General features: G+C 50.8%; 1 protein-coding gene across 7 annotated transcripts in view; it reads right to left on the bottom strand.

Moving 5' to 3' along the window:
• Positions 1 to 16,837, bottom strand: part of TTC7A (tetratricopeptide repeat domain 7A) — a 144,615-nt gene that overhangs the window by 76,152 nt on the left and 51,626 nt on the right. For all 7 annotated transcript variants that reach the window (XM_025466022.3, XM_035696196.2, XM_035696198.2 and 4 more), the window contains exons 4-5: positions 10,470 to 10,600; positions 7,531 to 7,646 (exon numbers count right to left, since the gene is read on the bottom strand). In XM_025466022.3, the coding sequence (XP_025321807.3) occupies positions 7,531 to 7,646; positions 10,470 to 10,600 (247 nt within the window). The remainder of the gene's footprint in view (positions 1 to 7,530; positions 7,647 to 10,469; positions 10,601 to 16,837) is intronic.

Below are 16,837 nucleotides of genomic sequence, written 5' to 3'. Positions count from 1 at the left end.
CTCTGCCCTTAATCTCCACATCATCAACACTAGAAGACAGCTCCCAGACCAGCGGCACTGGCATCGCCTAGCAGATGCAGAGAAACGCAGACTCTCAGGGATCCTGCCCCCTGCCCCCAATACACACACAATTAAGGAAATCAGAGCTGTGTTTTCACAAGATCCCATGGCCCAACAGTTTTGTAATTTTACTATTTTCAAATCTGTAAGTGATTCTGGCATCTAAATAAGTTCCCAGGAATTCTTTAGCAAAGCAAGTCGTCACCCTCAGGCATCTTTTGGGTAAATCCCAATTTTATTTTATTTTATTTTAAAGATTTTATTTATTTATTCATGAGAGACACAGAGAGAGAGAGAGGCAGAGACAAAGGCAGAGGAAGAAGCAGGCTCCATGCAGGGAGCCCGACATGGGACTCGATCCCAGGTCTCCAGGATCACACCCTGAGCTACAGGCGGCGCTAAACTGCTGCGCCACCAGGGCTGCCCCTAAATCCCAATTTTAATTGAATGCTCATAAAGAGAGAAACCAACACGGAGGCTCCAGTGGCCAGGGCTGTCTGGGGGAGATTTGGGCTCCCAGCTGGCCCTGACCTGTTCTATCATGTTGGGAACACCCTCTGGCTCAGCTTATCCCTCTGGGAAATGGGAAATCAGATGGGGTTTCTCCCACCAGCCTGAGCTAAAGCTGCCTGTGCCAGGTAGAGCTGGGGCTTTTCCCCGGCTCCATGAGAGGGCAGCTTGAAAGATCTCTTTGTTCTAGTCTCTCAAGCTGACCTTTCTGAGCAGAGCTGCCACTTTTAACAATATCCAAACAGGGCCTCAAACAAACCCTGGCCCAGAATCAGGCTACGTGTGGAGAAGCCAGGAAGCCACTGATCCCAACTCAAGTAAAGCTTGGCTGGCCAGGAACAGAAAGACAGAGTTGTGCAGGCAGCGATGGGTCACTGAGGGAGGGCTCCAGGTGGGACGCGCCAGGAGGTGGCAAGTTCCCCAGGGGCCCCTCGTCAGCAGCAGGCAGCAGGCAGATTTTCCAAAGTGCTTGGTCAGAGCCTCTGAGGAGGCTGGTAAGGCAGGCTTTGTTCTCACAGCTACCAGCACAACGCTTGGCACATAGGAGGCACTCAAGAAATCACTGTGGAATAAATCAACTCCCATTTTCCAAGGGAAAATTAAAGGCTGGTAGATACCTGCCTTTCCAGGCCATCGCTTACTGAGGGCGCTTATCACAGGCACCAAAGCTTCAGATTTTACTCCCTTTAAACTAAAAAGATTCCCAAGAAAAACAATGCTTGTCTTTTGACCCAGGATGGTCACACTCTCCTTTCCTGGCTGTGGGATCTCTAGGATTCCTGAAAGTCAGCCCACTGACTAGTCTTTACAAAGTACCTACTGTATACTCAGTGCCTGGTCACCAGCCCTGTTGATGAGAGGCATTCAACAAACCCTGGCGGAATGGACCGAGAGACAGAATGGGTGAATGAGTATCTCATTCGTGGCTCTGCAGGTAAGGAGCTCATGGTCTGTTAAATTAACCACACTCCTGCTTTACCAGAGTTTAGCAAAGTGTTTTGCATAAAGTAGACACTCAACAAATTATTTTTGGTTTTGGTTTGGTTTGATTTGAAACAGAGAATAAGCTGCATGGCATTTATGGTTAAATGGAATCTAAACAAGACGCTGGGTGCACGTGACCCTGACCAGAAGTCCCCATTTCAGGACTGGCACTAATTGCAGAGGAGAGGTTTCTAGTCAAAGACCCAGAAGAGCACAGCCAGTTGGCAGATGCCGACAGCTGGAGGGTTGAGTCAGGAGACAAAGTCAGGTGAAGTTCAAATACTTATCAAGCTGTTCACTCCTGCCTTAGACCCATATCATCAGTTTCAAAAGCTAAAGCTCTCCTGGTCACCCCAAGTCCCAGAAAAAAGGCAGCAATGCTTCCCTTGCAGGGCCCTAACGACGTCCAGGCAAAGAGATCTTTCCTCTCTAGGGAGGTTTGGGATGGGTAGTGAGTGGGTACTAACAGTAAATACAAGCTGTGCACTAAGAGAGCTTAGAAGAGTATGATCTCTCCAATGGACCTCAGAGGTCTCCCTGTGTCCCCCAAAGAGTAACACAGGTCACGAGGAGGCACCCCGGGGCCTCCCAGTTGGATGATTCTGGCCCCTGAATCCCCCTTAGAGCCATCTGTCTTCTGTGCTCCCCAGTGCTGCACACAGCAGCTGGCTACTGAGAATGAGACAAAATCGCTGCTGACTGAACCCACCTGTCACAGGGTCACACCACACAGCAGGCCGGGCCTTCTAAGTCACCTCGCCATTGGGCAGAGTCCTCCCCTGCAGCCGTGGGCAGCCCAGGCAGCTTTAGCTGCCTCTCAACTCCCCACCTAGTTGGCAGGGTGAAGTGTATGCAGTTGCACACCCACATACACTCACAGCCACCCATACGCACACCCCTCAGCAAGGGAGAGTGCTTTTATAAGGCTGAACAATCTGCCCCAGGAAACTCCTGCAGAAAGCGCGCGCGCGCGCACACACACACACACTCACTCCCTTCTTTTGTTTGGTTTTGGTTACAGTGAGCACGTACTGCTTTAGTAATTAAAAAAAAATTTTTTTTAACATGCACAAAACATACAGCCCACTGGTTCAATATGCATGGCTCAAGCTCACTCCCAGCCCAGAGCCAAGAAGCGGCTCTGCAGGTCTAGGCAGAAGAAAGGGGAAAAAAAACCACTCCAAAGAGAATGGCCCTTTGCCCACTCTGGGGGAAGAAGCCTACAGTTCACATTGTTTCCTGTTATTGCATCGCCCTTAGCTCCCTTGCTGCCTCACCCCTGGAGCTGCTTCATGCAAAGGAGAACCAGAGCTAGGACTTGGGGCCCCGCTGCCAGGGTCGGCAGCCACAAGAACGTGTCAGAAAGGTGCCCTCTCCTGGCGGCCAGCGCCTGCGGAACTACCTGGGAGGAAGCTCCCATCAGAGTCCACGGCTGCCCCCTGGTGGCCTCGAGGGGAACGAGCTGCAGGGTCTCAGGCCCTCGCTCTCTGGAAGAGGGCCTCTCAATTCACGACTGTCCTTTCAGGTCAGTACTTTCAGTTCCAGGTCAGTTAGGAACACTGTCATCAGCTACAGGGCAAGTGGCAGGAGTCATTGGTGGGAACTGATAATGGATCCACAGGGCCAGGCCCCTGGGAACAAATGTCCCTCAAACATACTAAGTCTAAAATACTTAGGCCTGGGCTTAACCCACGCCCAGCATAAAAGAAGAGATGTCGAAGGTCTAGCAAACGTTTGCACAGTGGAGAATACCACACTCTTTGGGTTATGTCAAATCCTCACATGGAAGGACAAAGTGGGACCCTGGGAGCAGGCTCTGCTTGTGGCCATCTGTCGTCGAGAACAGAGTACTCCCAGTCTACCCGGGGCCCACATGGGAATGAGCGCCAGTTCTCAGGTTCCACCCAGAAGCAGGTCCCACCATCTCTCCCTGCTCCTTGGGCCCCAAGAGAAGTCTTCTAACACCGGGAAGCTCCCTGGCCCGAGAGCCCACCCTATCCCAGCAGCACCCCCACCTCCTTGCCTCTTCCTTCCCTAGCACAGAGCAATATGTGACAGCTACATTTGGCTCTGTGACTGCTCTGTGCTGGGGTGGAAGCTCCCTAAGGAGGGGAGCTCATCCTGTTCCCAGCTTCAACCTCATGAGTAAGGTGGGTGCCCAGTGCGTGGTGTGCTCTCAAAGGCTATCTGTGAAATGAATGCTTGGGCTGTTCTCGGGGGTTTTTTCCTTAGCCCCTCCCCTCTACTGGGCTGTGACCTCTCTTTATGTGGCAAAGGGTTTCACCACCTTCCTAAACACCCCAAGAGCCCCAGGTGAGGAAGGGGAGGATTCAACCAACAGGAAATGGCTCTGGAGACCCTTAAACGACTTTTCGGAGCTGTCTGGAAGAGAAGATCCAGTATCAGGCATCGAGGTCCCAATCTAAGCCTGAACCTATGGTTCTTGCACCTTAAGCTAAGGCAGTGGGGATTCCTGGGTGGCGCAGTGGTTTGGCGCCTGCCTTTGGCCCAGGGCGCGATCCTGGAGACCCGGGATCAAATCCCACGTCGGGCTCCCGGTGCATGGAGCCTGCTTCTCCCTCTGCCTGTGTCTCTGCCTCTCTCTCTCTCTCTCTCTCTCTCTGTGTGTGACTATCATAAATAAATAAATTAATTAATTAAAAAATATATTAAAAAAAAAAAAAGCTAAGGCAGTGGTTCTTAACTAGATGTCATTTTGTCCTCCACCATCCAAGACACTTGTCAACATCTAGACACATTTTTGGTTGTCACGTTCGGGGCAGGAAGAGCTATTGGCATCTAGTGGGTGGAGGCCAGGCACGTCGCTAAAGCCTATAAGGTACTGGTATCTGGCTCACAAGGTCAATAAATCAGTACCTGAGAAACCCTGGGTTAAAGTGATGATTTTTTTTTAAGTTAATAACAACAAATATATTTTAAAAACCACTGGAACTCTTAATTGGCCTAGGAAGATGTAACTGTGACCTGAAGACCATAATGAGTAATTACAGAAGCTCATACCACCATGGGTAGTGGTAGGCAAAGCCAGGGACTGAGCGGGGACAGACTCCCTTCAGTACCAGGCGTGCTGGCTCTATCACCTATTAGCTCTGTGACTTTGGGCAAGTGACCTCTCCTCTCCTTTCTTCAGTAAATGGAGATGTTATCAGTTCTTCATAGGATCCTGCCTGGCATGCACTAGGTATTCAACAAGTATTAGCTACTATTAAAAGAAAAGGGGTAAAGAAACTATTTCAAGTCCAGCCAGGCACACGGGGCCACAGCCCTGCTTTAAATATCTGTCACATTCCCAGGCCACCTCTGGGCTGGACGTGGCCACAGGAAATGGATGGAGGGGCTGGGCTGTTGCCACATGTCCCAGGGACTGCTGCTCCCACTCAAGTTTTCGAATGTTTGGGCTGTTTGCTTGGAAAGAAATGACTCAGTTTCCATTGCTCTTTATTTGGGAGGCCCGGCGGGGCGGGGGGGTGCAGGGGGAGAAGAGTCAGCATCCTGTCTTTCAGGGCTATGATTTGCACTTTAGGAAAAGAGGACGAAGGGTGGAGAGCAGAGCGACAGGAATGGAACAGTAACTGGAATTACTTGGGCTGTCCTGGAGGGATGAGCGTTGGTTACTGCTCTGTCCACTGCTGGCCGCACCACCACCATCCCACCACACACACACACACACACAGCCAGAGTGTGCGGAACACGGACAAGGAGGAAGAGGCCTGCTCAGGGACGGGTGGGACCAGCTTCAGGAAGAGGAGCCACCCACTGAGAATGGTGACTCAGTATCCCAGAGAGAGTCCTGAGTCAGCAAAGCGAGGATCAGCCCAACCACCACCAGGCCCTGCTTTCTCCCACACCCCTCCAAGCTGGAAGCTACATGGGTTTTGAGGCTACTCAGATCTGAAGCCAGAATCCCAGTGGGTGAGGTTGGGCAAGTTACTCAACCTTGCTGAGGCTCTGCCCCCTGTCGAGTGACCTGGGGTCACCTGACTCCCTTCACAGGACACTGTACGCTGAGCACATGGTCCAGCCCAGCACACAGCAGGTGCTGGATCACCGCCGGCACTCTCCCGCCTTCCCTCCTGGCTGTCCTTGATGGTCACCTGAACCCAGTCACAAGTGCAGCAAGTGCGGTGTGGGCAAGGGGAACGGGCAGCCCTGAGGGGACTGCAGCAGAGAGGGGGTTCATTGCAACACTCCCTGTGCTCTGAACTCAGTACTCAAGGTGCTTTTCAGTCCTGCCTCTCCTTGGACCCTCACCCATCTAGATGCAGGACAAACAGAAGCCCCCGGTTGGAGGAAGGAAGTGGAGCTGGGGGGAAAGGGGGTGGAAGAGGAACTCGCCTGGGGTTGCTAGGTAGCCTCCCACTCCTGGGCCCCACTTTGGCGACTTCCAGATGGCCAGGGTACCCCACCTCCAACTCTTCAAACCGGAAGCTGAGGCCACATCTACCAAGCTGAGCACACTCAAAGCACACATGCGTGCGAGGCGGGAGCACCTGGGGGCAGCGGCAGGGTCTCATTACTCCTGCTGCAGGCAGGGGAGCCCAACGGGAAGGAGCACCAGCTGGGTCCTGCATTCATCATCCTGGCTCTGCCCAGGGCAGGTCATTTATGTTCTCTGTGCCTCCACCGCCCCCCACATAATGGGGATGCAACAACAGCCCTACCACAGGGCTGCCAGGAGGACCAAATACACATGAAGCAAAGCACTTAGCAAGTACCTCACACAGACTCGGCACGTATGCAGACAAACACAAGAATGAAGGGGACACTGGAATCACAAAGAGGTGCAGACGAGCACCTCCACCCTTTGTGCCTACAGGAGGCCTTGGGAGGGAGGGCCTCTTAAACACAGCAGGCGTCAGCACACTTTTCTATAAAGGGTCAGAGAGTAAATATTTTAGGATTTGCTATTTACTCCACTCCGGGTGAGAGACAATAGGTAAACAGTAGGTATGGCTATGTTCCAATAAAACTTTATTTGCAAAAACAGGCAGCAGCAGACCCATACTGCGAAGGTTCAGCTGAGGGGCCATCTCTCCACACCCCTCATTCATCCTGCAGACCGAAGGGGGTCCCAGGGGTGGGGGCAGAGCCAGGGCAGGGGCTGCCTGCAGCTAGGGAGAAGTGGCCAGGTGGCAGCTGCCTGGGCAGCAAAAACAGGAACTGGCCCACCGGGCCACTGTGTCTACGAAACTGAAGCTCAGCAACCATAAAAGGAAAGAAAAGCCCAGATGGTAGAGGTAGAACAGAGGCAGCATGCTTCCCAGGGTCCCTGTGATGTCCTTCAGCCCGTACCCTGCCAGCCACAGGGTGGTCTGAGGAGCCCAGGGTCTGGGCTAGCTCCATCCTTGGGGGCCAAGCCGCCTTGGCTCTCTGGGCCTCCCGGTCTGCATGTCCCAAATGGCGACACACCGCCTCCCTGGCCTGGCACTAGGAAAATTTAAAGAACAGAAACAAAAGGTATGAAGTTCAGGCTTGGGCCATCAGCCTACCCAGCTGGGGCCTGCCACAAAAATAATACAAATAAATGATAATAATAATACCTCTGGTTTTCTAAGCAGCTGGGATGGGTCAAGAGCTCTGGCAGGTATTCTCACCTGAGAGCAGAGTGACAGCCTGCCTCCTGGTGGGAACCCTTCCACCCTGTTTTTACCATTCAGAAGACAGGGACTTGAGCAGTATCCCCTTGTCTAATACTGAGGGTACAGTGGAGAGAGAGGAGGAGAATGCAGGCCTCCTGGAGGCCAGGGGTCCACAACTGCCCTCCTCCCCAGGTGTGTGCCTCTGCACAGCTCAGCCTGACAAGATGGGAACACACCAGCCCCCACCGATCCTCTCAAGAGCGCACACACGTACACACACCCAGATCAGAGAGGCCAGACTTAACGCGACCAGCATCAGGAGCACCCACAACCCAGAAAGAAACATCCAGGGCCCACTCAGCTGCAAGCGACCTACCCCTTCTTCAGGTTTGTCACATAAGCACTCTGGAGGGCAGCTTCCAGGAAGTAGGTGAGCTCGTAGTCAACCGGGTGAGAGCCTTTCAGATGCCGTGATGTGGTGTTATTTGTGATCTGGGAAGGGGAACACAGAGAGAGCCATGTCTCAGAACTCTGAGTCAGAGGGGTTGGGGCGAGAGTCAGCCCTGGCGGATACAGCAGCCCCATCACTAGCCCACATCCCGAGCCGCCGCAGAGTAGTACGTGGTGCCATTCTCAGACTGAACCCCACCTCACTTGCTTTTGTTTTAAAGACGGCTAAATCATGCGCTTCTCATTCAAATGCTGGATGCCCACGATGGCATGCAAAGCTGATTTTGTCTGCATTTCACAGATGTGGAAACTGAGGCTCAGAATGTGCCTAAGGTCACAAAGCTGACATGCACCTAGGTCTCAAAATTCAGTCTGGCCAGTTACAGGCTCAGGCTGTTTCTACTACTTCTTGGTTCACTCATTCAAAAAACACTCAAGTGCCTACGATATACCAGGTACTGTCCCTGTCATATAACCATGGAATGTCAGGACAGCCCAACAGCTAAGACCTCAGATTCTAGGAAAACCTGAGGAACAATTGTGTTATTAACAGAGGTGGCCTCAAGCCTCAGCTCTAAGGGGATCATCCAGCCCCACCGAGACAGGCCTGCCTTTCCTATGCCACCTCCCTTCCCTCACCCAAGAAACACATCAATGAGCCGTCCACCTTATCTTTCAGAAATTGAAGTAGATTTAAGAAAGGTTCTTAGTTCCTTGGAGCTTGGGGCTGGGTCTTAGGAGGGACACACAACATTTCTGAGCATGCACAGTGTTCTGTGGCCTGCCCTTCCCTGACCCGAGATAACCAGCTCCTGGGGCCCATTTGTCCCCCCAACTGCCACAGGGCACTGATTCCAGTCCTGCCCACCATTACAGCCCCTCACCGCAACCCCCTTTAAAAGTCGAAAGCCTAGGGGATCCCTGGGTGGCTCAGCAGTTTAGTGCCTGCCTTCGGTCCAGGGTGTGATCCTGGGGTCCAGGGATCGAGTCCCACATCGGGCTCCCTGCATGGAGCCTGCTTCTCCCTCTGCCTGTGTCTCTGCCTCTCTCTCTGTCTGTGTCTCTCATGAATAAATAAATAAAATATTTAAAAAAAAAGAAAAAGTCGAAAGCCTAGGCTTCTGGCTGAATGGGAGACTATCTTTCTCATGAAAGTTTCTCCAAACCACATGCAATTCCAATTGAATTGAAGAGCTCCAAAAATACTGCTGTCTAGCAGTGATCCACGTGACCTCAGCAGAGGTCACCTCAACCACGCCAAGTCTCTGAGTAGGTCTCTGCCAGGGAATGCACTCGAGTCCTGTTTTTGCTAAGTCTCTCAATCACCTCTCCTTTCCTCCTGAAATCTAAATCAAGCAGGAGGACTCTTGGGTAGTGACACTCACCAGGGATGTGATTTTACCCTCCAGGGACATTTGACACATCCGGAGACAGTTTTGGTTGTCACAACATTTTGGTTGAGAGGCAGGGAGCTGTCTGAAGAAGCCAGGGATGCTGCTGAACATTTTATTTTATTTTATTTTATTTTATTTTATTTTATTTTATTTTATTTTATTTTTTTTAATTTTTTTTTTTAAATTTTTATTTATTTATGATAGTCACAGAGGGAGAAAGAGAGAGAGGCAGAGACACAGGCAGAGGGAGAAGCAGGCTCCATGCACCGGAAGCCCGATGTGGGATTCGATCCCAGGTCTCCAGGATCGCGCCCTGGGCCAAAGGCAGGCGCCAAACCGCTGCGCCACCCAGGGATCCCCCTGCTGAACATTTTATAATACACAGGGCACCCCACACAGCAAAGAATGGTCTGACCCCAGTGTCCGTGCTGAGGCTAAGAAACCTCCCTCTGGGAGAACTGGCCTGGCCTGAGGATGACTCCTCTAGCAAGGCTGTCACAAGACAGGTGCTGGGGTGATCAGAGCCACATTCCCAGGGTTCCAATCCTGCCAACACTTGGACAGTGTCTGAACTCCAGGAAGCCACTGAACGCCTCCCCAAACCTGAGTTTCTCACTTAGGAAATAGGAGCAACGGGACCTATCTCAAGCCAGTGGGTGTGTGGGTTAAATTCGAGAATGACTGTCAAGTACTCAGAGTACTGCCTGACACAAAAGCAGGAACTCAGTAACCATGAGCAGTATCTTTGCTAAATATAGCTGTCTATCCTTCCCCCCCATCACGTCGGGAGCTCCCCAGATGGGAAGAATCGGGGTAACATCACGGGATACTGCTAACACCAGAACTGCTGTCCTGCAAACAGGTTCCCCAGGGGGCAGGGGGGAGAAGGGGAGACTCGAGGCCTTCCAGAGCCTGGCTGGCTGGCTTCTGCTGGCCTCTGAAAGGCTTGGACAGTGAGCCCCAAGGCCTGCCCTCCCCTAGGGGATCCAGTAGGGAGCTTCCCAGCCACCTGAGGGCGGGGAAGGGTGCCTAACTGCAAGGATCAGCCAACTGCACCTCTTCCAAAGGGACTGTGGTAAACAAATGGTTTCATCTCTCTAAACCTCACCTAGTAGATGGGGATAAATACAATACCTACGTCACAGAGAGTTGCAGTGAAGATTACACAGGTTTGATGGGTGCAGATAAGGCTGTCACACTTGCTCATCAGGATTGAGCTCACCAGGGAGGCTCTGAGCTCCCCAGTGCAGTCTCGTTTATTAAATCTATTTGCTGGAGGCGAAGGGTCTCATTCTGACAGACTAGATATACTGTGATGAGCTTTCCAACCACTGAGGCAGATTGATACTGGAGGGGTAGAGGGTGCCTTTTTCCAATATGCACAAGGGCGATCCACAGGCTTAGTGGGGGGCTGTTGTGACAGGTGCTCAATGGAGGCAGCTAGAAGCAGAGTGCCATATTCCCAGCTCACCTTCTCCAACTCCTGCAGGAACACCTGAGCGATCCAGGAGGCCCTCTCGAAGCAGGTGATCACTTCCTCCTCCCTCTCTGTCAGGCGGTGGCGGGAAGCGATGGAGTTGGGCAGGCGTTCCAGGGAGAGTCCTGCGGGAGGAAGACAGCATCTCAGACCTCCCTGCCCTGACCCCTAAGCCCCCGGCCCTGCCTATGGGCCTGGGGGTGGGCTCACCCGGGGAAACCCAGACTCAGGAGCAGCCAGTGGGGGTAAGGTCTGCGGTGGGGAAGGAGGAGGCTAAAGCGGTGGTATTGGCAGCGGCCGGGGTCAAGCTGCGGGCTAATGGCAGGCACACCTAGGCCTCACACGGGGAACCACACTGCGGCACCCCCATGTCCAACTCCTGCCTACCCTTCCGGCCCAAATCCTACAGGAACCATTCCTGACCCTCCTTCCAGGTCGCTGGACGAAAACACCCACCCTCCAGGCACTCACCATTTCTATGCTGTGCGGTGGTTACTGACACCCAGCTCTTCTCTCCCGAGTGAGGCAAAATGTAAGCCTTTCTGTACCCCCGCTACAGTCCCTAAGTATGGGCACGTACAGATACAGGAGCTGGACAGCACCGTACAGGTACCCTTCCACACACTCAGTCTCTCCCTCAGGTAAGTTATTCTCGAGCAGATCAACCTGCTGGAAGTAGACAGCTGCTGCCATTGCCCTGGAGGCACCCACTTCTGTTCTCCAGCCCCAGCACCTCGCCTTCCCTATGAGCAGCCCTCCTGCAGTCTCTGAGCATCAGGACCCCAGTCCACCTCCTGGGCAGACCCATCCACCCGGGCCACAGTGACTGGCAATGGATGAGCACAGGGCCCAGAACTGGGGCTGAGAAGCTGTGAAGAGGTCAGCCTGCAGACGTTAGGGAAAGCCTGCCTTAAAATGAAGCCACACAGCGTGAATAGAGTTCACAGGACTGAGCTATACACCTGCCAAAGCTTACAATGGTTAAGTGTTATCTTTTTTTTTTAAACCATAATTAAAAATTTTTTTATAAAATAAAGTAAAATCATTGCTCTAAAGCAAATATAAAAAACAACAAAACACACCTAAACAAGAATACACTGAAGCAAAGAAATGGTCAGAACCCAAGAAGGGAAAGCACTGTGATGCTTACTAGCAGTGAATGCCATAAAGGAAAACATGTTTGTGTCAGTTTGGGTTGGTTTTTTGTTAATTTTTGTGGTTTTGATTTTTTTTTTATTGGAGTTCAATTTGCCAACATACAGCATATCACCCAGGGCTCATCCCGTCAAGTGCCCCCCTCGGTGTGTGTTTTTTTTTTTTTTTAAGACAAGAAAAAGACTGAATAAATTAAATTCACAGCCATTGTGGGGGGGAAATCTACAGAGTATAGAAGAGACGAGACTGAAGAGGGCAGATTCCTCACGACACCATCTGAGCACACTGCCTGAAGCTCTACCCCCTGAAACTTCCCAGTGTATGACGAGCCCATGACACCCCACCCCGTTTTGGGTCAAGTCAGTTGAAATTGTGTTTCTGTCACATGTGACTAACACATAGACCTGCAGTGGGTGCTGTCCTGGACTGTTGCTTCCTCATGGACAGAATCCAGGTCTCTCTCACCTTCGTGTCCCACGCAGTGCTTTCTATGCAACAGGTGCTTGGGATGAACTTACTGGAGGAGCTATAGGAATAGAACCCCCAACTCTCTTCTGCCCTCCACCCCAACAGCCAACTGAGGACCATGCCCTTAAAACTTCCCCTTTCCTTCTCTGCCTCCCTTGTTTTAGGCTTTACCTCTTGAGTGGATGATCACATCAGCCTAATTGGCCTCCCTGCCTCCAGTTTTTGTAGTTTTTTAAGATTTTATTTATTTATTTGAGAGACAGAGTGAGCAAGAGAGAGAGAGAAAGAACAAGTGGGAGAAGGAGGAGAGGGAGAGGGAGAAACTGACTCCTCGCTGAGCAGGAAGCCTAACCTAGGGCTCGATCTTAGGACTCCGGGATCATGACCTGAGCTGAAGGCAGACGCTTTATCAACTGAGCCACGCAGGCACCGTTCCCTGCCTCTGCTCTGGTTCTAATCCATCCTGCACACTGCTCCCAGGGTGAACCTTCCAGAACTCCACTGTTTCAACCCTTCAGGGGTCCCCAGTGCTATACAGTGAGGTCCAAACACCTGGTGCCCATACCAGGCCCTGCAAGATTCCATCCTCATCACCAGGCCACCCTTGGCGCTCACCACATGCTATAGGCTGAATGTCTGTGCCTCCAGCTCCCAGGTCATATGTTGAAAACCTAGTATCCAAGGTGATGGCAGTGGAGGCAGGGGTCTTTGGGAGGTGATGAATGGGATGCAAAGCCTTATAAAAGAGACCCCCGAGAGCTGCCTCACCCCTTCTGATACGTGATCACAGCAGGAAGTCAGCAGCCTACAACCCATAACCTAACCATCTCTAGCCTCCAGAGCTGTGAGAAATAAGTGTGTGTTGTGCATAAGCCACCCAGTCTGTACTTAGTTATAGCAGCCCGAGCTAAGACATCATAGCTGCTATATCTACACCCAACCTTCTGTTTCCAACTGCTGACTTTATTCAAATTGTTCCTTCTGCCTGGTAAACACTCCTCCTAACCACCCCCCCCCCCCCCGGAGTCTACCCCAAATTACCACTTACCTTCTGGCCTCCTGAGTGCTTCCTTCTCTAGGGAACCCCTACTAAAATACCCTGGTATAACCAGCCATTCCCTCCTGGGGCCCCAGTCCATACTTTACATAACTCCTGCCCCACCTTTTCTTAAGCTTATTTATTCACAAGCTCACCCAAACAGACTGTATGCTTTTAGAGGCATCAACCATATCGTGTTCATCTTTCTACCGACTGGCACACAGTAGGCACTCAGCAAGCACTGGCTGGCTGGCTGAAGGAATGGCAAGTCTGATCATGTCTGACAAAGTACAAAGTGCCCTGCAAATTCGAGGTAAAGAATTATTGTTGGTCTTGGCTAGATCCCAACTTATATGGATTTAGTGACCTTGCCCTCTGCCAGGCTGGGGCGTGAACAGGTCCAAAGGTTGGGGTGACTCTGCCTGGGGGAAGGCAGGCACAGAATGTGAAGGCCCTTGCTCAACACAAAGACTCAGTTACCAGGGTCACCGAGTGTCAACGTGCCTCCTGCCAAATGACTCATGACCAGGAGGGAAAAGCTCCTCACTCGAGAGCACTAAACAGGATGGAGAAATAGTAGGAGTCCTGGAGGAGACACGGAAAGAAGGCAGAAGGCAGGCTCAGTGCTGGGGCTGGCCCTGTCCCTCCTCCCTAGCTGTGTGGCCTGTCCACCCTGCAGGAAGGTGGGATTAACCAACTATTCAGAGGCCTGGCCTGGGAGACCAACTGCAGATGACAGGAGGACGCAGATACTCCAGAAGCCCCACGGTAGATCTGTTTCAACACAGCCACCCTGTGGCTCACCTGAGAGACATGCTGCTCGCTGGGATCCTTCCTGCCTCACAGCTGGGCTCAGACCTGAGAGGGATGATGTTAGCCGCGTGCTGGCTCAGGCTGCCAGTCCCAAGCCTCTAGTGGGGTGGCCACTGCAAAGTGGTAAATTCAGTAACATCTGTCGGGCCACCACTGTCCATTGCTTCATTTGTCCTCTCTGTTCCAGTATGGGCCTCCCCACATGCTCTCTGGAAATTCTAAGTTCCATCCTCCTGGACAACTCACAGCAAAACCACTTCCTCCTGACACCACCTCCTGAAAGCCTTCTTAAGCCTTTTCCTGACCTCAGAACCAGCAGAACATTTCCCCCCACATCTCTTTTGCATATGCCTTTTTCCTGCCCTGTATCTATCCTCTCTGCCCATTCCTGACTGCTCTTGGCACCCAGTAAGAGCAGGGCTTGGTGTCTGGGGAGGGGATGGATACAGAGCTGAATGCACCCATTCACTGACGCTGAGGATAGAGCCCACAGGCTTTCTCTTGCTCCATTTACAAAATGGCTTTTGCTGAATTCATAAACAAATTGTGGCATAGTTACACAATGGAACACCACTCAGACATAAACAAAAGGACAAACTCCTGATATACATACAATAAGGCTGAATCTCCAAAAAAAAATTAGGTTTGGCACAAGAAGCCAGATATCAAAAAAAGTATATGCTACAGGATTTCAGTTACATGACATTCAAAAAAGAGCAAAATTATAATCCATATTAATAGAAACTAATCACCAGTCACTGCTGGGAGTGGGGATGGGGGTGGAGAAAGAACCAACTGGAAAAGGGTCTGCAGGAAACTTTTGGGGTGATGGCAATGTTCTTTGTCTTTCCTGGGTTATTGGTTACATGGGTATTTACCCTTGTCCAACTCACCAAATCATACAGTTAAGATCGGTGTACCTCACTGTATGAAAATTCATCAGAAATGATGGACACGAAGCCTTTTCTGAAGGAAGCAGTTGTGAAAGCAGAGAAGTAAAAGATCAAAGTAAAAGAGCTACAGTCACTTAGGTGATTCTTTGGGGATAATTTCCAATATACGTTAAGACCAAAAGGCTTCCTGGAGCTGGCAATGGCTTTTCCTAATGAAGGTCATGGTCCAGTCATCCAATTCTGCCCATAAGAAGGGGCTTCTTTACCTTACATTTGCTCTTTGACTCCCATGAAGATCTACTTTCCTGTCTACAAATATGTGATCGGAAATCCACAGGTGACTCCAGCTCTTGGATCCCTTCACCCTCTGCCCCATGAGTGTTTCTGTACAAGTGGCCAAACAACAACACTAGATCCAAGATGAGAGTGGGCTGCTCCTGAGCCAGGACCCCAGTCATCACGCAGCCCTGTGAGTGGGCAGGAAGCTAGAGGCTGCCAGGAAGCACAGGGCACTGCATCTCAATTCCCACTGGCAAACGGGGCTTGTTGTGAAAACACCCAGCTGTACTAGGTAAGGGAAGAGGGACCCTTTCAAGAAGTGGGCTCGTTTTTTGATTAAGTCCAAACTTTCGGTTTTGAGGCAAGCTGATCATGGTTAAGCCCTGGGCTCAACACCCAGGCTGGTCCCTGCCTCTTCAGGCTAAGATGACTCATCACATCACAGATGGGCATCTTTCCAAGAAGCCCCACCCTTGGAGCCTTGGGCCCTAGATGCAGAGGTGGAGAGCACAAGGTTTCCTCTGCAATGGGACTTTCCAGTTGGGTGGACCCCTCCCACCCAGTTGGTCCAAGGCACTCGGCACCCACAGAAGGCTAAGGCCGGAGTTAGGTACCCTGGGTTGGAGGGAGGGAGAGGAAGAAATGCAAGTCATTGCTTCAGTCCTCAGGGAGGAAGCCTTATGCCACGTAGGGAAGAATGCTTATAAATCACACTCGAAAGCAGGCAATTGCGGGAACCTAAAATGACACAGCTACTATGGCAGACAGTGACAGTTCCTCAAAAAATTACAAACAGAATTACTTATGAACCCAGCAACTCCAGTCCTGGTTGTATACACAAAAGAATCGAAAGGAGTGTCTTAAAAAGATAATTTGTACACCCATGTTCATGGCAGCTTTAGTCACAATAAGCTAAAGGTAGGAACATCCCAAGAATCCATTGATAGATGAATAAAGAAAATGTAATATATGCACACAATGCAATACTATTCAGCTTTTAAAAAGAAGGAAATCCTGTCATATGCCACCTAGATAAACCTTAAGGCCATTATGCTAAGTGAAAACAGGCCAGTCACAAAAAGACAAATTAGTACATGATTCCACTTCTATGGGGAACCTAAAGTAGCCAATTCATAGAGACAGAAAGTAGAACAGCAGTTGCCAGGGGCAGCAGACAGAGGCAAATAGGGAGATGTATAGTGGGTAGAGAGTTGAGGTTTTGCAAGATAGAGTTCTGGAGACTGGCTGCATAACAATGTGAATGTACATAACACTACTGTACTGTATGTAGACTTAGAAGTGGCTAAGATAGTGAATTTTATGTGTTTTGACCACAATTAAAAATACCACATCTTCTTGGGCTGCTCCACATCTTGACTATTGTAAATAATGCTGCTATAAACATAAGGGTGCATGTATCCCTTTGAATTAGTGTTTTTGTATTTTCTGGGTAAATATCCAGTAGTGCGATTACTGAATCCTAGGGTAGTTTTGCTTTTTAACTTTCTGAGGAAACCTCCATATTTTTTTCTACAGTGGCTGCACCAATTTGCATCCCCCCTCCCCACCAGTATGAGAGGGTTCTTTCTTCTCCACATCCTTGCCAACACCTGTTGGTTCTTGTGTTGTTGATTTTAGCCATTCTGACAAGTGTGAAGTGATACCTCATCGTGGTTTTGATTTGTGTTTTCCTGATGAGGAGTGATGTTGAGCAT

The sequence above is a fragment of the Canis lupus genome, chromosome 10 (genome assembly GCF_003254725.2).
Source record: "Canis lupus dingo isolate Sandy chromosome 10, ASM325472v2, whole genome shotgun sequence".
Lineage (NCBI taxonomy): Eukaryota > Metazoa > Chordata > Mammalia > Carnivora > Canidae > Canis > Canis lupus.
This window is presented reverse-complemented; position numbering and strand designations above follow the sequence as displayed.